We start from the raw sequence: 22,842 nt of genomic DNA, 5'->3' as shown, positions 1-22,842 counted from the left end.
GGAGGGGGTGGGAATGCCATTCGACCCTGAGAGAACGCTGAGGCGAGCGAAATTGAGGGCCGATGTTTGCTGAATTGGATGAGAAACAGAGGAACACTTCAGAGCCGGCGCTCGGGCCTCCTTTCATTCCAGGCCGCATCAACTCGTCGCCTGTGCCTCGCGTGGCCTCTGTCTCGGAACGAGGATTGAGATTGGCCAACCAACACCACAAAGCGCAGCGACTCCAATCCTTGTTGTCGCCTCATCGTATCAGCCTCCTTTTCGTTTCATCGGTCGTCTGTGGCCTGTCATCTACTCCGTCATCATCTCTCTGCCTAGACATGGCGGCCATCGAGGCATCGTCGGGTCTCGATGACTTTCTCAAGCTATGCCCATCACCGCATACAGTGCAGCGACTCCTCGCCTCAGATCAACACACGACAGAGGACAAGGCACAATGCCTCGAAAAGGTGGTGTTGCGCTGCGCATCTAGCGGAGATGTCCATCTACTGGCTTGGATCCTCGAGGCAAAGAGCTACGTATCACAACAGCAATCGGCACAAGGGCCTCCGGGGTCCCAGGCCCTCGCAGTATTGCGCCTTGATGAGCTCCGAGATGAGGACGGCGAAGGCGGAGACAGCGGTACTGAGGCGCCCTTCATGGGACCACTTTGTCTCGCTGCCAGTTCAGGTCACATCGACGTAGTCAAGCTTCTCCTCGACTACGGCGTCCCTATCGATGAGCAAGATGGGCTGGGCTGGACCCCGCTTATGTGGGCCGTCAATTCTTCCAATCTGCCCCTTGTCGACTACCTGATCCGGAGAGGCGCAAATGTGGAAGCTCGCAGCCACAAGGGTACCACTTGCGAGGACTTCATCGTCTCCATTGCGCCAGAGGAAGTTTCGCAGCCTTCCATGTATCACTACGCTCCTCGTGCTGCACCAGCAGCTGGACCCTCGAGCCCGCGGTCAAGAGATCGACAACTCATCGCCGATGCAATCTTCGACCGACTCCAGATTGCCGCAGCATACAGCGAAGCTGACCAGAGCATCGACAACTTCAGCGTCGCCCCTTCTCCTTCAGGTCGAGGAACCCCATCGACGCCGTCTCGCTCACATAACCGCGCAGTCTCCATCGATTCGACCCCTGCTGCAACACCGCCAAAAGCACGCGGTCACTCCCGCACACTGACCCATCAATCCCCAATGATGTTCGCGACGACTTCGTCGACTTCTCGGCGTCTGATCGGCAAAAATGAGCGTCATCAAATCCAAGAAGCCAATTTGAGGACAAGAGAAGTCGCAGAAGGGAGAGGTAGAGCCTTGCTCGACATGAGCGTCCTCCTCGACGTTGACTTCTCTTCCCTCGTCGGCGAACCACCGCGTGAAGACCATGACCACTCATCTAGCTCCTGGGCCATCAAGAGACGCAGCAGCAAACAAAAACGCCGCAACCCTCATCAGCCCAACTCTGCCGCTCAGCGTCGTCGCAACGATCTCGGTCTTCTTCCTGGATGCGGTGCCCTTGAAGTGGGCGCTGACCCTCTCTCTGTGGGCTTTGACTTCGAGCAAATCCTTCCAGACCAGATGATGGTATTTGGGGACGGAGACATCGACCCGCTACTGGACATGATCGTCAGCCACGCCAAACCAGTTCGCGCCCCCTGGATCGCTCGCGCCGAGCCTGCCAACGCGGTCTTCCTGTGCTTGCGCTACGCTGCTAGCCTAGGAGACGAAGATCTGCTCATCAATATGCTCTACGCCACTCTTGAAACGGTGGAAGACCTAAGCCGTGCCCGTGAGGGGGACGTGGTGAGCCAGGCCTTCTGGCTATTTAATATGATGCTCCTCCTCTACTACACACGACGAGACGTGACGCTCAGCCAGCTGCCCAAGATGAGGGAAGAGGCGCACCTCTTCATTCAGGACCTGGTCAACGAAATAGTCGTGGCCATCATCAGGGATGTGGAGCGCCGTATCTCCAAGGTGCTGGAGGTGGCCCTGCTTGAGCATGAGGCCATACCGGGCTTTGAGGATGTGCGATTCGAAGGAGAGTGGAACTTGATCAAGACGCTCAAAGGAAGCGTGAGGGCGAGCACCGGTGGAGGAGGGGCAAATAGCTTGAGACACAAGGGATCGGCGAGACGGCCACTCAGTCAAATCTTCTCGCAATTCAAGGAGGGGAGTGAGGAGAATGAGGCCAGGGCAGGGCCGATGATGATGAGCCCGATGACGGGCAGTAGCTCAATGCGCGGCGAATCGTATGCTATGAGCGGGCGGCCGCCACCGCAGCCTGGTGCTGCTCTTGGAAGCAGCACTGACTCAAAGCTCTCTGCGGCTGAGCAGCTCAGCCATCCTACACCGCGGACTGTCACGTCAATCCTGACGGCGGCGCTGCATGTGCTTCAGCTCTACGAGATCAACCCAGCAGTGATCGTCCAGATATTTTCGCAAGTCTTCTACTGGCTGGGCTCGGAGCTGTTCAACAGGGTGAGCCGGCGCCGCCCACGTTGGTCTTTCTGATTCTCTCGCTGATCCCCCTCCCTTGCTCGCCACTCGAATGTAGGTCCTCACCTCCAAGAAATATCTCTGTCGGTCGCGTGCTATGCAGCTAAAGCTGAACGTCTCCACACTGGAAGACTGGGCGCGCTCTAACGCTCTTCCCCTCGGGATAGTCACTACCCACTTGGCCCCGGTCAACCAATTGATCTCCTGGCTGTCTTGCCACTCGACCCTGCGCGACTTCCCAGCCCTCATCGCCACTCTGCAAGGTCTGCATGCTCTTACACCTATGCAGATGCGTAGGGCTGTCCGCGACTACCGCTACGAAGTAGGCGAGCCACGCATGAGCGAGGAGTGTAGGCAGTACTTGGATCAGCTGGTGGGAGACTGGCAGAGGAGTGTCGAGGTGCAAAGGGAGGCGGAAGAAGAAGGGAGGGCGAGAAGGGAGTTGGAGAGGATGAGACGGGAGATCCTGAGGGAGGACGCCAAAGCTGCACTGAGGGAGGCCGGGAATGGCGAAGAGGAATCGGTAGAGCGTCATCACCGCTCCGGGACGACGACGGAGCGTGGTGTCAATCCAGACAGTCGATCACCTACACCGCCGCCCAAGGACAATTTGGGGGCCGACACGAGCGGAAGCACAGTACACATGTCATCTTCCCCACATATCATGGGCCGTACAAGTTCCCTTGGACTGGACCTGGGCAGCACTGCCTCTCCTCACGACCTCAATGGCGCTCGACACATGGCAGGTCCGCAGCCACCAAGCAAGGATGGCCTCCCGTCGCCCGCCGACTCAGAGAGCTCCATCGCTCTCCGAGATCGTGAGCGAGACGAGGAAGCCTCACGAGCTCAATCACTCGTCGACTCGCTCTTTCTTCCAGGCAGATCCATCGCAGACTTTGTACCTAGTCGTACTACCCTTGGCTCCTCAGCGACGACCACCGCGCCGATACGGGAGCTGTTCAAGTCGTCAGCGATGCTGCCCTTTGCGCTGCCTAGCAGTACCGAGGCACTCATCGTCTCGCCAGGGGATGCCTTTGGCTTCGGTAGAGGTCATTTTGCTGGGACTGGTACACCCTCGCTGAGGCATGTGAGGGGCAATGCGGGAACGCTCGCTGTGGGCGCTCAGGGAACGCCAGGTGGCAGCGGGCCCGGATCAATGACTTCGACGAGGGACTTCCTGCAAGTACCGGGCACGCCAGGCTCATCGATAAGCGCAACTCGTCGCGCCTCTATCGTCGCCTCCTCTCCCACCTCTGGCTCTGCCGCGCAACCCGAGGACATTGACGACGCCCTGTCCGAATCGTCGGCCGGCGCTCCCTCAGCCACTTCCACATCCTCAGCAACAAGCAGCACACTCTTCGCCACCGGACGCGGCTTTGCAGCCGGCGGGTACTGGCAACCTGTTCCTCTCCTGCGGGATGAAACCTTCGAAGCTTTGGGCGTCATGATGCGCAAAGAGGCGGAAAAGCAATGGATTGCTCTGGCGAGGAAGAGACGTGCTGCGCTGGCGAGCTTGAGGGAGGAGGGGTTGGCGCTTCCGGAGCAAAGGAGAGGGTCGGGCATGAGCGCCCGCTCTCCGTCGGGGCAGATTGACAGGAGGGTGAGTGGTAGCAGGCGGAGGGTAAGCGAGCAGAGCGAGACTGGCGCCCGCTCTGCGTCTGCGATTACTGGCGACGATAGCGTGGTCATCAACAATAACCGGACGAGCCTGGATGCATCTGCGGAGAGTAGCCCCCACCCGCAGCATGCCGGCTCCCCCCTACTGCTGGACGTCCCGCACTACACGACCCGTCCGACCGCTTTGCAGGCTCAACATGGCCAGCTCAGGCGGCAACCCTCCTTTACCGGGTCTAGTGGGTCGTTGGGCAGCGAGAGTGATGATGAGTCCTACGGCGAGGTGCGCCCGCCCTTATCCGCTCCTCGCCAGGAGCAGGAGGGAGAAAGGCCTCGCTCCACCTCTCCTCGTAAACAGCTCCTCGCCCTCGGTGGCGCTTTAGCCCGTAAGGCGGCAGACCGGCTCGGTGGGCCTCCTCCCACGCCAGGATCAGGCGACCCAGACTCGGTGGGCGAAGCCGGTCGGCGATTACGCAAAGCTGCTAGCCGGCTGTTTGAGCAGCCACTCACCCCTGCGGATGAAGAGCAACGTCACCGAGATGCGCTGCTCGCTCAAGCCAAACGGAAGGCCTCTGGCTTCAGTAGTAGAGCGGGACCGCTCAACTTGCCTGCGGCTAGTGCGAGCGGGCAGAGAGGCTGGGTGGGGGAGATCGATGAGTAAGGGCAGGAAAAGCCTGCTGGACAGGCGAAAGCTTTACATGTATGGTATTTGTTTGATGTCACTTCTCGGCCATGATAGATGATCAGGTGCTTTGCTTTGTATTCACACTCGTGCAACGGGCCTGTGACAGGATTGATGGTATTGTGTCTAGAAGAGGTGTTGGTACAGCATGTTGATGCGCGGCGGTCGTGAGAGGAGAAGAGAGAAGCAGTGAGAGAGGTCATGAGAAGGAAACCAACGGTTTACTTTGAGCTCTTTGTAGCGCTGGGCAGGGGAGCATTGAGTGCGTCTGAGATCTCGGCAAGAGTGGCTGCCCAGTCTTGCTGTTGGGAGGGGAAAGAGGGTCGAGGAGGCTGTGGCTTGGAGGCCGGGACTGGTGGCGACGCGGGTCGACGGGGAGGTGAAGCGGAGGGGGACTGAGCTTGACGAGAAGGGGAGGAAGATCGCATTGCCCCTTGCTCTCTCGCTCCTGCTGTTACCGGAGATGACGTCGAGTCGAGCGAAGGCACAGGCTTTCGCTTCCCCATCCTCGTGGGTGAGGTCGCGCGCATAATCGGAGACGAGGGCTCGTTGGAGACGCCGACTTCAGTGAAGAGGCTTTTGTCCATCGAGGCTGAAGCGGCCGCGGACGGCGACACCGGCGGCGAACTAGGTCGAGCAGGCCAGGGTCGATTCCCTCCAGCAGCTCGCGAGGGAGGCGAAACCGATCGCAAGGGGGAGGTGGATCGCAAGGGAGGCTGTGAGGCGATGCGACCGGTGGGCGAGGAAGATCTGAATGGCTGGCCTGAGCCATCTGGTAGACCAGTCGCAGAAGCGGAGCCCCCAAAGAGCTCTCGCGCGTCTGCCCTAGTTCCTCCACGCCCAAGCCCCCCCAAGCCCTCGCCCTGGGGTCCAGGCGCCTGGCCCATCTTCTCGAAGCGCTGGATGAAGCCGCTGGGTACCTCTTTCACCGTGTCTAGGCGAGCATCGCGAGGTTGCCACATGTCTGGGCTTGAGGTGGGCTGGTCAGGGGAGCCAGTCCCCATTGCTGAGTTGATTTGGGCGAGAGAGTCTTGCAGCGACGTGTCATGATCAGCGCCTGAGCCAGCCAGGCGAGGCTGCTGTCTTGAGCCCGGAGAGGAGGGAGCAGAGATTTTCCTGTTCCTCATATGAGGTGAAGATGGTGGGAGATGGGCTTCAAGACCCGGCAGAGCAATGGCCGTCTCCAACGACGGGCTGCTGGTCCCTCCTCCTCCTGTATGTTTGAAATTAGTTGGCAAGCCGATGAGAGACTTGTCGACCCCTCCCTTCCTCGCAACCGCTGCAGAGGACGACGAGCCGCCGAAAAGGTCCTTCATTGGACTAGTCGGCCTGCTCATGGGATTAGGCGCTGATGGCCCTGAGCTGATGCCTGCGGATGAGATGGAAGCTGCTGAGTCCTTGCGACCACGAGTGGGAAAGAGGGCACGCGACCTCTTTGTCGGGCTGCCTGGCGGTGAGGAAATGCTGAGATCGGCTGTGGCTGAGGCAGAGGCGTTGCTGCCGTTGGTGTTGGGCAGGAAGCGTGGGGAGAACATCTTGGTGGGTGAAGGGGAGCGATACGATGGGGTATGCGACCCGGCGTCGGTGTCTGAGCCGACGGGCGGGAAATCCTTGTTGCTGATTCCACTTGTGGAGCGCTTTCGGAATAGAGTGCCCGAGTTTGTGTTCGATGCTGAGGAGCGCCGTCGCAGCAGCGTACGTGATGGCATGCGCTGTATGCTCTCAGACTGATCGACGGAGGCACGGCGGGCCATAGGCGGCGGCGCAGATGGAGACAAGTGGCTGGTGGTTGAGTCCTGGCTGGCTGCGGGGTCTCCCTGCAGCTGTAGCTGAGATACCAGTGGCGGTGTTGACGATGCAGCGGGAGAGCCATCATCGATGGTATTGGGGCCGCTGCTGCGACTGCCACCTCCAAGGAAGGACATGATGCGCTGCCTCGGCGTTGGGGAGGCAACTCGTGGTGGAGGTGATGATGAGCGGAACATGGTGGTCGTCAATGGGTTGAGGGGTATAATGGGTGGTCGTTATGGGTCGTTTGTAGTTCGTGAGATTCGTAGTAAACCGTTGCAGAGACAAGTCAAGGTCAATTGCCTCGATGTGGAAGTCGCTCAAGTCAAGCCTCTCTCCAAAGGGGCGCAGGCCGATTGAGCGAGCGGGCCTTTGTTCCCCTCCCGTCGCCCGCCTGCGCGCTCGCGCCAATCTGTCATCCCGTCGACCCACGACTCGCCTTCCTTCTTCCCCACCTCAACAGGGCAATCGACCAGCCCAGCAGACCCGGTTCGAAGTCGACGCGCACTCTCACTGCGAGCCAACAACGTCCAGAGTCCAAGGTGCTGCACAGCAGACTGCCGTTGTCCCCCTTCTACATCGTCTTTGGTGAGTCTCGATAATCCCCCCCTTCCTCTTCCTCCTCTCTCGATCGAAACCTGTCCTTGCGAGCAACCCCTCCTTCATCGTATTCCCCATCGTCTTGCCCTGGCCATACGTCAACGCAGCACGTATGCAGAGCATCGCCGTCACCTCCTCCTCTTCTTCATCTTCTTCGACGACTTCCTAGTCGGAGACGGCCAGCGCTCCCTTTGCATCCGCCCATAGAGGCGCATACAGCCAGCCTAGCTTCTTATCCTCCCCCTTTACTCAACTCGGCGCCCTCGTCTTTCTTATGCCCGAGACTTTTCATCCTCGTCATCGCCCTCCGACACCATAGCTCACACTCTTTCATCCTCATCTTCCTCATCTTCCCGCGACTCATCTCAGCATCGAACAAGTTCTCACAACGCCAGCTCTAGTCGCACACCATGTCTTACTGGCGTGGAGACGACGATCCCTACGCACGTCAGCGCTCGCCGCCCGCAAGCCGCTACGACTACCGCGCTGAGCCGCCTTCTAGGTCGCCCGATTACACTCGCGGCGCCGCGCCTGAGCGAGGAGCCCCAGTCTATGGCCGAGGAGGTGAGGCGACAACGCTGGGCATTGTGCAGTCGTCCGACATCATACTGACCACTTGAGCTCTCTAAATCGCAGCCCGCTCACCATCGCCATACGCTGGCTACGATCGCTACCGAACATCGCGCTCTCCCTACTCATCCCGCTACCCAGCTGCTCCAGTAGACCGCGATCCATATGACCGCTACGACCGGTACGATCGCGAGCGCGAAGTCGTCGGAGGAGCACCCCCACCTCGTGGCTATGGCGATTACGACCGCGAGCGCGAGCGCGATCGAGACCGCTATGCGGCGCCGGAGGAGCGCTATCAAAGGCGTCCGCCCCCGGCAAGCGGCGAAGAGTACTATGGTGGCGGAGGGCGTGATCGCGAGCCTCCGCCTCGCCGTCGTCCCCCGGTCGAGGAAGTCGGTCCCATTCCCGACCCACTCGAGTCTCCTGCCCTCCTCCCCTTCAAGCAATTTGCCCACGTCCATCGCGCCCGCCAGGCAGCGCTCAATCCTTCGAGTTCCTCGTCGGACCTCTCGACGCAGGAGATGTTCAATCTCTACAAGCAGTACAAGATAGTTTACACCGCGCGCTCCGCAAGGAGGTTTTGGGAGGAAAAGAGGGACCTGCCCTTCTTCCTGGAAAAATACGGGCTGGGAGACGTGGAGGTCGAGCGAAGGCAGTCTCGCAGGCGCCAAGGCAGGCATGGCCGCAAGCAGAAGTGGTTGGAGGAGCTCAGCAGCGGCGCCATTGATGGGGTGGCCTTCGAGCAGCATTTTCCCTCCATCGCGGAGAGCAAGGCAGCCGGTGCCGGGTCGCAAGACTCGACCATCTTCTCGCGCTCTGGCGAGCCCATCAAATTGACATCCGACGCACTTCCCATCGACCCGTGCCCCGAGCAGCTCCTCGTCATGCGCATCCCACCAGAATGCAGTCGTGGTGCCATCGAGGAGGAGCTGGCCACGATGGACGGCTTCCGCTATCTGGCCCTGGGCGAAGCACACGCGAATAAAGCCTACTTCGCCATCGGTTGGGCGCAATTTGAGACGGATCAGAATGCGGCCGACGCTCGGCAGAAGATGATGGATAGCAACGTGGTGCAGCGCTATAAGTTGCAGCTTGACCTTGCGCTTCGCGGCGTCCAGGTCAAGTTCCGCAGCGCTCCCTCTGGTGCTGGGAGGTTGCAGAGGCTGGCAACGGATTTGCGGCAGGCGAAGGAGCTCGTGCGCTGGCTCGAGGCCGAAGATAGAGAGCAGCTCTGGCCTACAGGCGAGGAAAGTCCCCCGCTCGATGAGGCTGGTCGCTCCGCAAATGCCACAGACGCTTCGGCAGAGATCGGACGGAAGGTCTTTGAAGCGATGGGCATGACGCGCTACTACGAGGCCGACGGCTCAGAGCTGGAAGATGATGTCTTGCGCTCAATTGCGGATAATGAGCGTCTGCTCGACTCAGAGAGTTTCAAAGCCGCAGTGCGCAGCACGATCAAGAAGCAGCTTGACCTGCATTTGGATCTGCTTCGCGAGGTGTACCATTGCGACTACTACTCGTCAACCATCTGTGATTTCAGCGAGGAGCTGGTCCGCAGAGCGAGGGCGCACTACAGGCGGATGTACCCTGCTGGCGAATCAGAGGCAGAGCGTGAGGGCAGGCAAGAAGCCGGAGGAGGGACGGAGGAGTCGCTGAACGTAGGCGAAGAGCAGTGGGCGGAAAATTTGGATCGAAAGCACGCTCTCCTCCTCTCTCTGCCCAGCTCGGACATAGCAGAGCACGGTGGTGTCGACCTGGACAAGTTGATGCTCGATCTCGCGACGCCCTTTGCCCGTCAAGACGGAGAAGAGAAGCATCGCTGTGTTGTCCAAGTGGTCAATCCTGCGCACGAGAAGGCCCTTGCTGAGGGCATGGCGGCCGACGAGCCCGGGGTGCCTCCGCCAACGAAGACGTGCGACAAGCTTTTCAGGGCGCTTGTATTCGTTCAGAAGCATGTATGCAACAAGCATAGGGACATCATCGAGGGAGAGCTGGGTGAGGGCAGGAAGGCGGATATCAAGTACCTCAACAACTACATTAGGGACCCGACGAGGATCATGCCTCCCCTCAGTGGGAGCTTGGTAGCAGCAGTAAACGAGCGCGAGGCTCGCGGAGCAGGCGGAAGACCCAACGGGCACGGACATGGGTACAGCCAGTCACACAACTTCATGGCAGCGACACATAGCTGGGACGATCCGGCGGGCCTGTCCGCAGGAGACGGCGGTCGCATGGGGTTGATTCGTATGGGTCCCTCGACTGTCGTGCCAGGTGGTGGTGGTCGCAAGAGAAGGCGATCCCACTCCCCTCCCCCAGGGCTGCATCGTCGTGACTCCCGCCGGGGCGCCCCAGGCGGCCTGGAGGATCGTATGGCACCTCCTCCCTTGGGCGGCCCGCCTCCTATCCACCTAGCGCCGGGGATGGGAGCGCCCCCGCCTCTTCACCTCAGGCTCGGTGGGCTGGTAGAGAATGGCGGAGGCAGCAATGGATTCGCAGACCCGGACGCGCCAGCACTACCTGCCGAGCCGCTCCCTCCTGCACCCAGACCACTCGACCCGCGAGCAGCGAGGGGGAGGGACATGAGGAGCTATCAAGACTTGGACACATCGGGCGGTCCTGGCGCTGGAGGAGATGGAGCAGGAGAGGTCATGGAGCTGGAGTACTGAGAGGCGGACGGGCGCTCGCTTCGGGCTTTCCTCATTTGTTCAGCTACCCAACTCAAACTGTCATCTGCCGTCGTGCTACAAAAGAATATGCATCGTGCATCATCTCAGTCATTCTCAGGTCGCTCAGCCTCAGGTGAGCGGCTTCGTCGTGATCTCATCTGCATTGGGTATCAGTTGCTGCGCCCGCACACGCTCCGTCGATGTCTTTGTTGGCGGATCCCCTCAATTCAAGCTGCCTCTCAACTCCAACCACTCCCTCCTCTCCCTCTCGTGCTGCTTAACAATATCACGACGCTTCCTGACCTGGTCCTTCTCCATCTCCTTGCGCCCATCTTGCTTGCTGCCCCTGATGCTAGAGCTCGCACTAGCGCCCAGTGTAGGGTAGTCTCGTCCCGTTGAGGCGCGCAATTTGCCGAGTCCAAGTCTGTCGCGCTTGAGTTGAACAGCGATGGGTTCGAGGAGGGGCGCGGGACGAGGAGCGCTGTATGGACCGGTCGTTGATGATGAGTCCTTCTCTGGATTTTGCTCGTCAAGGGCAGCAGAGGGCGGCGAAGGAGATGCAGTATGGGTAGGCTTGACGCTGACGCTACGCTGCTGGTGCTCCTCACCTTGGAGCGGGCCGAACAGAACATCTTGTTGGGCTTCCTCATCATCGTTGTCCACCACGATCACCATCTCACTTTGCTTGCGTCTTCTCTCGCTCTCCTCCTTCTCTTCCTCTTTTATCCTCCTCGCCTCTTCCAGTGCAGCTCTCTCCCCCGCCAGGCGCCACTGCTCCTCCCCTACTCCCAGTCCTTCCCTCCATCCCATGGCTTGCAGGGCTTGATACCCAGAGTTGGAAGAGTCGATATAGAGCTTTGGCAGAGGTGGGCTGGCTGAGGCTATCTTGCTTGTGCCAGTGGTTGATGATGGTGCGGGCGAGGAAGGGGTGGATTGGGCCATGCGATGGGCTATGCTGTTCAAGTGGGCGCGGAGGATGGGTGCGGGACAGGGTGTCGGGAGAAGCTGCGAGCAGGTGGGACACGGCTGGACAGAAGAGGCGCGTGGTTGATGTGTTGCCAGCGAGGGCGGTGCGATACTCGTAGACGTCTCGGCGCTGGCCTGCGTAGTAGCGATGAGCTGGACGTCCTCTCGCTGCTCTCCCTCCCTCTGCTGGGTCATCTGACGCAGTTGCTCCTTTCGCCGCTGCTCATCGCGCCGCCTGTCCTCCTTGCTCATTTGCTCTGTAGCTTTTGCAATGAACCAATCGCTGCTCTGGTCAGCTGTACGCTTACGCTTAGTCAAGACGCGAGGTTTGAGCGCTGGGCGTGGTGGTGGCTGGGTTGGAGATGAAGGTTCCTGAGCGGTAGAGGCGATCTGAGAGGCTAGCTGTGCGTAGAGGGAGGCCATGCTATTGGTCTCTGCTGACGCGACCTCTGCTACTGGAGCGGTTGGCTCGCTCCCTCCTTTGTCTCCCGTCACCTCATCCCGTGTGGCCGCCTCTGCCACCTCGCCGTCTTGGTCCTCGCTTCGCGTCCAGTCGCCGCTCCAAGCTTCACTGGCCTTGGACTCCCTTACGAATCGCGGCTTGCCATTGGACGTGGGTACGGCGTTGGAACGACGTCCGAGGCCGCACTTGGCGGATCGCCTCGCCGCCTCATCCGCGTCATCCTCGAAAGATCGCGGCGGTGGACTGGCTCGGATGACAAAGGCTTGTGTTGCCATGTTGCGCTTCCTCTCCGTGAAGTGTCAGAATAGCTATCTATGCGGCGGCTCCATCGTCCGTTGTATGCTGATGGTAAGGGCGTGGCAAGGAAGTCGGGAAGGCTGGATGCGCAGCAGAGCGAATCCATTGCCGGCGGCTGACGAGACGTCGACGGACACGCCTCTGTCCGCACCTGACAATGGCGTATCTCCGTTGGCTCGCCGGACCCTGCGCATCCGTTGATTGAGCCCCTCTCTCCTCCTTTCTTCTCACTCCACTCGACCTCGTGCTGTTCCACTCCGATCCAAGCATCCATCCTCGCAGCCAGCAATGGCTGCTCTCGGCCCCTCGACCCCAACACAGCATGATCAGCGCAACGACGTCGTAGTAGACGAGGAGACGCCCCTCCTCTCCCCACCAACAGCAACGGCCCTCCGACGAAGACGAAGCAGTGCACGCCGCGCCACCTTTGTCGACTGGGGTAAGCGTCCGCAACTCTTGCTACGCGGCCTCATCGGTCTACTCGCCCTCCTCTTCGTCGCCTTGTTGGTCCTCGTCTTCTCGTATCGAGGTAATGCAGAGGACTCCCGTCCCCCCTCGAAGCCTCCCCTTCCCCCGCTCGATGATCGCGGTCGGCTCAACCCGCCCAACCTACTCGAGGGCAAGCACGGAGCTGTAGCCGCAGAGAATAGACAATGCTCAGAAATTGGCACAGCTTTGCTTCAAAAAGGCGGTTCAGCAGCTGATGCAGCTGTAGGGGCGACCCTCTGCGTCGGTGTATTGAACATGTTCTCAAGCGGCATTGGAGGGGGCGGCTTCGCCCTCATTCGCGCGCCTGCTCCAGAGGAGAATCCGTCTCAAGCAGGCACGGAGCATGTGGTAATAGATTTCAGAGAACAAGCTCCGGCTGCGGCATTCGAGGAAATGTTCCATGGTGCTACCGAGAAGGCCAAGTTTGGCGGCTTGGCCGTGGGAGTACCTGGGGAGCTCAAAGGGTTGGAGGAGATTTGGAGACGTTGGGGAAAGCTGGAGTGGGAGGATCTTCTGCAACCCAGCATCCAGTTGGCTAAAGAGGCAAAGGTCGGGAAGGAGTTGGCGAGGAGACTGGGCTACTTTGGCGGCTTCATGCCTGAGAAGAAGGAGTGGGCCGACATTTTCCTGGATGCAGAGACGGGCGGGTTCCTCAAGGAGGGGGATACGATCAGGCGACCGGCGTACGCGAGGACATTGGAAGCTATTGCGCAACACGGAGCGCAGGCCTTCTACGAGGGGGAGATGGCGGAGGCGATGGTGAAGAAAGTGCAGGCTGCGGGAGGGATCCTGACCACGGAGGATCTGCAGGACTATCGCATCGAGGTCAGGAAGGCAATTAATGGGACATGGCTGGACGGGCGTAGGGTTTGGACAAGCCCGGCACCTACTAGCGGGCCCGTCTTACTCGGGATGATGAACCTGCTCCGTCGTCTGGGCATCGAGGAAGAGCGACACCACGAGCAACACGGCTCACAAGGTGACAAGGACGCCGCTCGCCGCGCTCTTTGGGCCCACAGGCTGGTCGAAGTCTTCAAGCACGGCTATGCAGCCCGCACCCGTCTTGGCGACCCTGCCTATCTCAACCAGTCAGCTCTGGCCGAGATCGCCCAGATCCCAACACAGCGCCGCGCCTATCAGCTGGCAAAGAAGGTCGATGACACCCGTACTTTCCCCATCGATCACTACGCTCCCCTCTTTGACGTTCCGGAGGATCATGGAACAACGCACATCTCGGCAGTCGATTCGAGTGGTATGGCTGTGGGGATCACGAGCACAGTCAATCTCATCTTTGGCTCGCAGGTGATGGACCCGGAGACGGGCGTTATCTTCAACGACGAAATGGACGACACATCTACGCCTGGCACGCCCAATGCGTTTGGCCTCTACCCGAGCCCGTACAACTATCCGCAGCCGGGCAAGCGACCATTGTCGAGCATGTCGCCTGTGGTGATCGAGGATGCGCAGGGTCGCTTCCAGGTCCTCCTCGGGGCTGCGGGCGGGTCAAGGATACCCACGTCCGTCCTTTCCACGCTACTCAACATGGACATCAAGGGCATGGACCTCTCGCAGGCCATTGAGGCTCCCAGGCTTCATCATCAGCTCTTGCCCGATGTAGTGGCAGTGGAGTCTACATTTGACGAGTATGAGCTCGATGAAGGGTTAAGGGCACGCGGGCATCAGTTGAAAATCGACGATATCAACTTGGGCTATGCGAGTGTGCAGGGGGTGCAGGCGCGGCGTGACGGAAAGGAGAGTCAAGAGGTCACGTATCTGGCGAGTAGCGACTCGAGGAAAGCAGGGTGGGCTGCCGCGTATTGAGGAAGGGAGACGCAGACATGGACCCTGTTGTATACGACTTCTGCCAACCATTGCCTTTTGCTGAGCTTGTGAAAAAGCGTGCCGCGCGATGTATTGCTATCTCGTGAGCTCGCCAATGTCCAGCTCTGCATCGTCATCATCACCATCGTCGTCCACCGGCTCTGGCGGCGCTCTTCTCGCAGAGGCCGCTGCTGCCGCTTTCTCACGCATGGCCTCGCGTGAGGCTGTTGATGAGGGCGTGGTCGATGAGGACGATGAGGAGGACCGCGAAGACGATGATGACGACGACGATGACGATCTTCTGCGTCTTGCCGTCGGCCTCTCAGGCGCCTTTTCCTCGTCGTCGTTGTCATCAATCGCAACGACCCTCTCCATTCCCCTCACCTTTGCGCCACATCGCAAGCAATCCCACGCCCCGATCCCCCGATCTTGACTAGCTACCTGCTTCGCCTTTCCTTTCCCCTTTGCCTTCCCCTTCTCTCCTCGTCCGCCATTGGACTCGCCTTCCTCCTGCCCAACCGCACCCGCAGCCGCCATGGAGTCTTCCAATTCCTCTCCTGCCTCCTCACTCAAGAGCTTCTCCGCCAGGCACACGTAGCAATACTCGCACCCACAAGGCTTGGCCCTATACGCATTGTGTAGCAGGGCATTTGCATATGGCACTCCGTCGTTGCTCACACCGAAAGAGCGGGAAGCGTTGTGGTACTCCCGTCGAGTGGCAGAGGCGTTTGAGGAGGCTAGAGTATTCTGTTGTGAGGTCGATGGGGCTAGAGCGCTGGATGAGGGATCAAGAGGATCAGAGGAAGGGATGCCGACGTTTCCCAAAGATGACCCAACAGGGGAGGTCGAGGACGTTTCCGATTCCACTCGTTGCCAGCAGATGGGGCAGATACCTTCCGGCAGGTGGGAGTACTTGCCCGCTCCCTTCGACGAGGCATCGCCTTTGCTCGCGGAGGTGGGTAGGCGAAAGGGCAAACGATATCTCGGTCGACCAGAGATGGCATCCCTGTACAGGCCGACTCGCGCCGCAAACCATCGTGGCAAGACGGCGAGCCAAAAGGCGAGGATCCGCGGGTGGGTCGGCAACCTCAGTAGCCTCCTGAGCAAGCGCTTGGGTCGGATGATGGGCAGAAGGAAGAGGAGAAACTCTGTGAATGCATGCCATACGAGTTGTCGGTTGAGGAACTCGAATGAGACGTTGCGATTGAGCGTCCGTTCCGCGTAGGTAAGGCGCATCCCCAGCATTCGGTCAGTGATGGTGCGGTATTTGCCATCCGACAAAAAAGCCGCAAAGTTGACGAGAGCGAGACCCTCGTGCAAGCGTTGTAGCTTGTCCACCATAGACCAGAGAAGGCGTCGCGGGTCGTTCGCCGGCATTGACGAGAAGGAAAGAGAGGTCATATGTCTCGAGAGACGGGCGTATGCATAGGGGACTCCGATGGTCAAGAGAGGGTATAAAGCCAGCTGGACCTTGGACAGCGGTGCAGAGAGGAAAGTGGACTGCAAGCCACCACGATGCGCCCATTCATTTCTGTACCGCAAGTTCTGCAGCATGGCTCCGTAACTTGCACCATTGTCCCAGACGCTGTACTTGAACAAGACGAGCTTGAGTAGCGCGAGCAGTTCGGGCTCTATCCGATCGGGCAACGTATTCTTGATCTGAGCAAGCGATGTCTTGACAGGCTCAAAGAGGAGGGTGAGGAGCTCTTCGTCAAGCAGCTCGGCGTCCAGTTGGGAGACGCGTTGGATCCGCAGAGGGGCTGAGGGGAAGTGTGGCAGACGCCGACGGATTTGGCTGATGCGTGGATGCGCATCTGAGGCAGCTTGTGACCAGAAGTGGTCCAAGGAATTGCGACTTGAGCTCGCAATGGCGTTTGAAGGGCCACCATCGTCTGCCATTGCGGGACGCGGGTCGTAGTGGTGGAGGAAGATGAGAATGAATCAATTGGAAGCGGATGAATGAATAAATGCAGTCCTCGACCGGCAAATGGAGGCGGCCCTGCAGCTGAGTCTGAGCCGGAACGGGCTTGCGCGGGGCTCGGCACACGACAGGCAAGGGCGGAACCAGCAATTGAGTGCAAGGCCGTGCGCAGATTTCGTTCAACCGCAACCGCTACGCCGACGCCATGGCTACGACGGCGCTCGACGACATCCTGACTTTGCGCCGGGGACGCATCGGCATCCTGGACGGCGGTCAGGCCACCCACCTTGAGTCGCAGGGCCTCGACCTTTCTGGCCCACGTTGGTCTGCCGGCCTCCTAGCAAGCAAGGAAGACGGTGGGAAAGGTCGCGAGGCGATCAGGCGGGTGCATGCCGACTTTTTGGCTGCGGGAGCCGATGTGGTGGGCACGATGACGTATCAGCTCTGCGACCTGGCGTGGCACAAGGCGCTCGGCGGGTCAGAAGCAGAAGCAGGGGAAGTCCAGGGCTTGATGGGCGAGGCAATCAGGCTTGCTGCGGAGGCAAGAAAAGAACACTGCGAGAAGACGGGCCGAAGGGCATTAGTTAGCCTGTCACTCGGACCGTACGGAGCGGCTTTGGCTAACGGCGCAGAGTGTGAGCACCGCGAGAGATTGCCTCATGAGAGATATGCTGACCCCCTCGTGCACCCAAAGACACCGGCGATTACCCGTCCGCTGTCGACTTGGCCGACTTCCACGCGCACCGGCTGCGGCAGGCCATGACAAGCCTATGCTTCGACTCGGACGTCGACCTTGTCGCATTTGAGACTATTCCGCGACTAGACGAGGCGCAGGCGATCCTTCATGCGCTCGAGGCGGTCGCGAGGGAGCAAAAGGCGGAGAGAAAGCTACCCGCCGCGTACATTAGCTTCGTCTTCCCACCAGAAGCCGACGGTCAGCTGCCCGGCAATGGCGGTAAGCATGGGGTCAAGGACGTCGTATCACTTGTTGCAAATCAGCAGCACAGCAAATGGCCTATAGCAGGGTTGGGTGTCAACTGTACAAAGATGTTCATCCTCGAGAAGGTCATGCGGCAGCTCAGCGAGATCGACTCCTCGGCAGGCTCGAAACACCTGCATCTCTTCGTGAGCCCGAACCCTCCTTGCTTCCCCTCATCTCACTCACTGACATAGCTGCTCCCGTCTCGCCCAGCTGTACCCAGACGGCGGCCTCACGTGGGACGGGATCAATCGTTGTTGGCTGCCACCAGCAGCGGCTTCATCGGGGAAGCAGAGCTGGGCGCAGTCGCTCCGCAGGGTGGCAGAGGAGGCGTGCCCGAGATGGAGGGGAGTTTGGGTGGGAGGGTGCTGTCAAGTCAAGCCGGGCGAGATCGCAAAGCTCAAAGAATGAAAAGCTGTCAATGTCAATGAGTAGCGGCGCAAATGACGACCCGCAGGCCATGTCGAAGCTCATCGCGAATGTTTTTGATCGTGAGGTGGGAGAAAACAGCTAAAGAGACAAGCTCGGCGAGGAAAGTGAAGCTGAATCCAGTGGCCCCTCGAAGATGCGCGCCTCACTGGCAGCACGCCGAGCCGTTGGACCCGTTCGTCGCCGCAGCTTGCGCGTTCACCGACTTCGCGTCCTTCGCAGCGGGGACATCGAGGGCAGGGTTGCGAGCGAAGAACCCTATGGGCTTCAAGGTTACCTTTACTGCTTCCGCTGGCATGATGGGAAAGTCCTCCGGACGAGGTCTGGAGCATTGCGAGGTCGCAGGAAGAGGTAGGAGACGAAGGTGGTCAGTTCAGCTCCTTTCCAAGGCTCTCCGCATACTCACACGTGCGTAGTTCCCACCGTCAGGAAGGAGACAATGTCCTCGTTGGCGATCTTGTCCTTCCCGTCTCCGACCCACCCGGCTACCGAGTCCTTAGGGATCACTCTCGACTGCACTGGGTACCTGCCTGCCGAGTAGTTCCTCCCCTCAGCGTAGGGCACAGTCCACATGTGGTGGGTAGCGAAGGGCGCACGACGAGCGACGAGACTGTCCGGCTGAGCGTAGAGGCGAGGCATCGCTGAGGTGACAACCTTGTAGCCCACGGGCATGCCGCTGGAGTAGTGCTTGACCGACTCGTTTACGAAGGACCAGCTGCGCTCATCGTGCGCATTGGCGTCTCGTACTGCCTCTCCAGACGTGGCGAGGATGCGCTTGCGGGTGGTGAAGGCGTTGCCTGCCCAGTTGGTCTTGGGGTCTGCAGGGAGAGAGACGATCTCCTGCTCTTGGACACTGTTGAGCGGCCCGTCGATGTGAGGGTCGACGCGCAAGCTGAAGAGGTGCTGGTGGTAGTGCGCATTGATCTGCGGTGCGACTTCTGTGCCGAAGCCAGCGGGCGACTCTCCCTTGTCGAGAAGGTAGAGGTTCAGAATACCCGTAAGCTTGATCTCGAGCTCGATGTTGCCGTCGAGATGGAAGGACCAGTTGATCTGGTACTCGTAATTGGCCACGGTGCATACCATGGAGATGACCAGCTTCCTGCCTCGTACATTGTGAGCATGACCGCCCGGGCGATAGTCGGAGTGCTTCCACATCAGACCAGTGTCCTCTTCGTGGATGCAGATGGCATTCTTGATCGTCTCCACTGTACCGTCGTGCTTGACGAAGCAGCCGTCCATGTACTGAATGGAACCAAGGCAGTCACATCCGAGCGAGAGAGAGTTGGCAAGGAAGCCCAAGCCGTACTCTCCCACGTCGAATGCGAATTTACGATAGTGTGGAGCAGTGCTCTACTCTCGCCGATGTCAGTCTCTGCGGGCATGACAATCTGATACCGCTCAGACTCACCTCAGCATAAGGCACGACCATCTCGGACAGCGAGAGACGGTAGAAGAGTGGCCTCTCCTTGGGCGATGCCTTGCTAGCCCCAGCAGCCTCGTCATCTGCGTAGCTGATTGTGCTGAGTACCACACCCTCGCGAGGGTTGAATGCAAGGTGAAGGCGCCACTTCTGCCAGGTCAACACTTGCCCATCGAGCTTGAAAGAGACGCCCTCCGGCTGAACGACGCTCAGAGGCTTGAGGTCCTTGCGCATCTCGATAGGCTTGTTGCCATCGTGGAGGGGGCTGGAGTTGGCAAGATGAGGGAGGTAGTTGTGGTTGTCGCGGGGAGGCGGAATACGATGACGGGTCGTGGGTGGGTCGAAGGAGATCTGTGTGGGGCATCGAGGGCGTCAGCGGTGCTTCTCTTTACGCAGGCAGTGCTTTCAGCCTCACCTCCTTGGGCTCCTCGGTCGAGTCAGCCGTCAGAGCGCCGCCCTTGCCAACACGGTGGGCCGGGAAGTCGATGGCGAGCACCTCTCCCGTGTTGCAGTCGAGGATGGGCATAAAGTCGAGTGGATGAGCGTAGAGGTGCTCGTCAGGACCGAGGCGCTGGTAGCAGATGCATTGCTGCAGGCGCTTGCCAGGGAAGCGCGAGTCCCAGCCAATGCTCCAACCGTCGCAATAGAGTCTGCGAGGTATGGGTGAGAGATTGTCAGCTCAGCTGCTACTGCTGCCGCAGTGCGCTCGACTCACTGCTCAGGAGGTACACCAACGTCGGCAGCGACCTTGACCACTCGCGGGTCAGCACGGCACTTCTCTTCTGCCAAGCAAAGCTCCTCGATGGTGAGCGAGGGCTGTGTGCCCTCAGGCAGCTTCTCAACAGATGCGATCGAGACACCGTCTGCTCCCAGAGTAGCCAAGAGCTCGAACGAGTCGCCCTGCAAGTGCACAGAGAGGACGAGCATCAGCACGACATCCTCCTTGTCCGGCTCTTCCGCGCAGCTACTCACCTTTACGAGGTCAACGACGTGCGCCCAGAACTGCCTCTCAATCTTTCCTGACGTGGATTGCTTGGCGGCTCCTCCTGGGAAGTGGCCTGCCTCAATGACAGCATTCTTCTCCGGGTCAGCGAGCATGACATTGAGGAAACGAACAGCCTTGACTCCGTGCTTCTCAACGAGATATGGCCTTATCGTGGCCGTAACTGCGAGAATCTCATCCTCGTTCGGCGCATCGAGCGGGTGCTTTGCAGCGGTCGGAACCTTGACTGGTGACATGGCGGTAAGTGTTGACGATGATGATGGATGGAGAGGTAGGTAGGATGGTGAGCGTCACTTTGAAAGTGGTGATTGCGGCGAGAACAGGACGGGCGATAAGACTATGCTGTCCGTCAGCCCAAGACGAGCATGGCCGCCCGACAGTGCGTCGACTCTAGCGCATCGCATCTCAATTCAGGGCGCGGGAAGCGGAGTCTGGAGTGTGGGGCTGACTGAGGGCGAGCGACAAGCTCACGCCAAGGCACACAATACGGCGAACGACACTTACTGCGATAAGGCTCGTGACATGAGAGCTCCTGAAGCTCGACTTGACGGCGTCAATGCTGGTGAACAGGCTGAGGGGCGCCCATTTCAGCCTGAATGTTAAGCAGCTTGGCGTCGGACAGCCCAGCCTGAGTCCCGTTGCATCCCCCAGATCCGTCGCTGTTCTCTCTCGCACCCAAGTCAAAGTGCATGAGACGCCTTTTGAACGAGGTCAGGTGCTTGCGACTTGAAGCTGCATTAGTCTGTTGCGCCTTAACATGTCTTGCTTCGCGAAAGTCTGCCAGACCTGACTCCCAGCCTGTACCGGCCAAAGTGACCGCAATCGCACTGTCGCCCCTCAGCATGGGCCGTCTGTCCGGGCCTCTCTTCGTCAGGTGAAGACGCCGACGAACACGCTGATCGACGACACAAGTAGGCGTAGTCGTCTCATCTCTCAGCCGTACCAATAGCTGCTCTCTCACTCACCCTCGACTCAAGGCAGCAGCGCTGCAGGCGGAGAGGCGCTTGCTCTGTCGAGTGTCGACATGCAGACGAGGGCGGGGGAAGGGGCGCGGCCTTCGACAGACCACCGCTGCCGACTTTGGGCCCCCGCAGACGGACGTCACAGGCCTCGAGCGTGAGTGGTGGATGCACGCTACCACTTTGATTTCTCTTCACCTCCTCATTCAACCGCATTCTCCTCCTCGTCATTCGTTGACTACCTGTCCTGCTTCTCAGCTTAATCACCACCCCCAGCCGCTCTTCCCGCAGTCGCTTCCATTCATTACGGTTAGGCGCCCCCTGTCGACCCAAGCCGCATCGTCCCATTGCATCGGGCTACTCCGTTGTCCACCCTTCTCTCGCCCGGTTCACGCCCCTTCTCCTCACCATGAAGACCTCACTCTTCCTCTCAGCCGCTGTGGCTCTCCTCGCGGCCTCCGTTTCGGCGCAAGATCCCATCGGCCCCCTGACAACTAACAACGCCCAGTCAGCCTGCGTTCAGTATGGCGATTGTGAGTCGTCGCCACCCGCCGTGAGCTAGCCAAACATCCAAGCTAACGTGCCTCGCTCTCATCTCTTTCAGGCACCGCCCTTCCCGCGGGAAACACTGCTTCAACCGCAACGCAATACGGCCCTGTGACGGCGCCAGCCTCCTCGCAAGCCTTCTCCGCACCCACCAACGCGGCCGAGACTGCTGCCTCCCTCTCACGTCTGGCAGAGACCGGCGCTGCTGCTGCTTTCAGCAACCTCTCACAGGGTAATGACGGAGCTGGTGGTCCGGCTTCGAGGACGGGGACTCTCACAGGCGGTGTCATTGTGGGAAGCTCGACAAGCTCGGCTTCGGCGACGAGGAGTAACGCGCCTAACGCCGCAGTGGCTCTTGGGGCGGGGCAGGGTAGCTGGGCGTGGGTGGTCGGAGGACCCCTGGGCGCCGCTGCGTTCGGGGCCCTGATGCTGGCCATCTGAGGTCGCTAGCCCGCTCGATGATACCATGTTGTCCAGGGCTCGTCAGTGCTCGCTTGATGTACGGCCACTACGGTTTCGCAGCCAGCGGTCCTCAGCCCGACGCGCCGCCTGCTCTGCGCGCACACGGGCCGGCGTGCTTTCCTACCTTTGATCTTTCCATTTGATGCTTCACTCGTTGTTCGCTCCTATCTTCTTGTGCTTCTTTTGTATTGGACCCGTCCTCGTGCGCTTTCTAATGGATTCGTTGCTATCGACCTCGTACGAATGCGTGGAGATCAAGAAGCAGGCTCGACGGAGCGAGGAGGAACTCAAAGCGCGACACTGAAGGTCAAGGTGGTAGTTGCATAGGATAGGAGACGCGCGAGAAAAGACAAGTCAATACATGGTGGAAGTAGTAGACGAGCGGAAACGATTGAGTGACACTGGCGTAGGGACTGGATGAGCAAGATCTGTCCTGAGATCTTGTCACGACTGGTAGGTACACGGCGCTGAATGTGCTCTCACGCAGCGACTTGACGCCTCAGCCTTTTGACGCTGGGAGCATTGCCGTCTGCGGAGCGCTTGGAATTGGCTGCGGCCGGCGGCGGGGTAGCCGTTGTGTCTGTCTGTGCAGGCTCGACGGACACGGTAGCATCGCTGCAAGGCATCGCGCCGATCGCCACCGCGGCCGCGTCGAGACTCGCGCTGGGTCCGGCAGTAGCAGCG

The 22,842-nt window shown here is 59.8% G+C and overlaps 10 protein-coding genes across 10 annotated transcripts; 5 read left to right on the top strand and 5 right to left on the bottom strand.

The window, feature by feature from the left end:
- Positions 1–200: 200 nt before the first annotated feature.
- On the top strand, positions 201–4,991 carry BDZ90DRAFT_230615 (hypothetical protein; the record flags this gene model as incomplete). The annotated part of the gene is made up of 2 exons (XM_025505541.1): positions 201–2,468; positions 2,545–4,991. Coding segments are annotated over exons 1-2 (4,361 nt in total), but the record flags the coding sequence as incomplete, so codon positions are not given.
- BDZ90DRAFT_230614 (hypothetical protein) lies at positions 4,642–6,886 on the bottom strand. The gene has a single exon (XM_025505540.1). The coding sequence runs from the start codon at positions 6,765–6,767 to the stop codon at positions 5,004–5,006; it is 1,764 nt and encodes a 587-aa protein (XP_025364378.1). The 5' UTR covers positions 6,768–6,886; the 3' UTR covers positions 4,642–5,003.
- A 694-nt stretch (positions 6,887–7,580) lies between these two features.
- On the top strand, positions 7,581–10,403 carry BDZ90DRAFT_226006 (hypothetical protein; the record flags this gene model as incomplete). The annotated part of the gene is made up of 2 exons (XM_025504691.1): positions 7,581–7,734; positions 7,807–10,403. 2 exons carry the CDS (start codon positions 7,581–7,583, stop codon positions 10,401–10,403), a joined length of 2,751 nt encoding a protein of 916 aa, XP_025364377.1.
- A 124-nt stretch (positions 10,404–10,527) lies between these two features.
- BDZ90DRAFT_119053 (hypothetical protein) lies at positions 10,528–12,232 on the bottom strand. Its single transcript, XM_025503276.1, has one exon. It carries the CDS (start codon positions 12,105–12,107, stop codon positions 10,626–10,628), a length of 1,482 nt encoding a protein of 493 aa, XP_025364376.1. The 5' UTR covers positions 12,108–12,232; the 3' UTR covers positions 10,528–10,625.
- Positions 12,233–12,334: 102 nt separating this feature from the next.
- Positions 12,335–14,554, top strand: BDZ90DRAFT_230612 (gamma-glutamyltranspeptidase). The gene has a single exon (XM_025505539.1). It carries the CDS (start codon positions 12,418–12,420, stop codon positions 14,437–14,439), a length of 2,022 nt encoding a protein of 673 aa, XP_025364375.1. The 5' UTR covers positions 12,335–12,417; the 3' UTR covers positions 14,440–14,554.
- Positions 14,536–16,388, bottom strand: BDZ90DRAFT_249657 (hypothetical protein; the record flags this gene model as incomplete). Its single annotated transcript, XM_025507667.1, has 2 exons — positions 14,964–16,388; positions 14,536–14,867 (listed from the first exon to the last, which is right to left on the bottom strand). The coding sequence occupies exons 1-2, from the start codon at positions 16,336–16,338 to the stop codon at positions 14,536–14,538; spliced, it is 1,707 nt and encodes a 568-aa protein (XP_025364374.1). The 5' UTR covers positions 16,339–16,388.
- A 350-nt stretch (positions 16,389–16,738) lies between these two features.
- BDZ90DRAFT_230610 (Homocysteine S-methyltransferase) lies at positions 16,739–17,671 on the top strand (the record flags this gene model as incomplete). The annotated part of the gene is made up of 2 exons (XM_025505538.1): positions 16,739–16,995; positions 17,055–17,671. Coding segments are annotated over exons 1-2 (679 nt in total), but the record flags the coding sequence as incomplete, so codon positions are not given.
- Positions 17,672–17,812: 141 nt separating this feature from the next.
- BDZ90DRAFT_230609 (peroxisomal copper amine oxidase) lies at positions 17,813–20,618 on the bottom strand. Its single transcript, XM_025505537.1, has 6 exons — positions 20,161–20,618; positions 19,904–20,088; positions 19,604–19,838; positions 19,177–19,539; positions 18,175–19,118; positions 17,813–18,091 (listed from the first exon to the last, which is right to left on the bottom strand). The coding sequence occupies exons 1-6, from the start codon at positions 20,425–20,427 to the stop codon at positions 17,914–17,916; spliced, it is 2,172 nt and encodes a 723-aa protein (XP_025364372.1). The 5' UTR covers positions 20,428–20,618; the 3' UTR covers positions 17,813–17,913.
- On the bottom strand, positions 20,326–21,194 carry BDZ90DRAFT_230608 (hypothetical protein). The gene is made up of 2 exons (XM_025505536.1): positions 20,696–21,194; positions 20,326–20,417 (listed from the first exon to the last, which is right to left on the bottom strand). The coding sequence occupies exon 1, from the start codon at positions 21,033–21,035 to the stop codon at positions 20,745–20,747; it is 291 nt and encodes a 96-aa protein (XP_025364371.1). The 5' UTR covers positions 21,036–21,194; the 3' UTR covers positions 20,326–20,417; positions 20,696–20,744.
- A 365-nt stretch (positions 21,195–21,559) lies between these two features.
- On the top strand, positions 21,560–22,137 carry BDZ90DRAFT_258665 (hypothetical protein; the record flags this gene model as incomplete). The annotated part of the gene is made up of 2 exons (XM_025508091.1): positions 21,560–21,683; positions 21,755–22,137. 2 exons carry the CDS (start codon positions 21,560–21,562, stop codon positions 22,135–22,137), a joined length of 507 nt encoding a protein of 168 aa, XP_025364370.1.
- Positions 22,138–22,842: the final 705 nt, after the last annotated feature.

Source organism: Jaminaea rosea (genome assembly GCF_003144245.1).
Source record: "Jaminaea rosea strain MCA 5214 unplaced genomic scaffold BDZ90scaffold_2, whole genome shotgun sequence".
NCBI classification, from domain to species: Eukaryota; Fungi; Basidiomycota; class Exobasidiomycetes; order Microstromatales; genus Jaminaea; species Jaminaea rosea.
The sequence above is the reverse complement of the archived record's forward strand: the minus strand, read 5'-3'. Positions and strand labels throughout refer to the sequence as shown.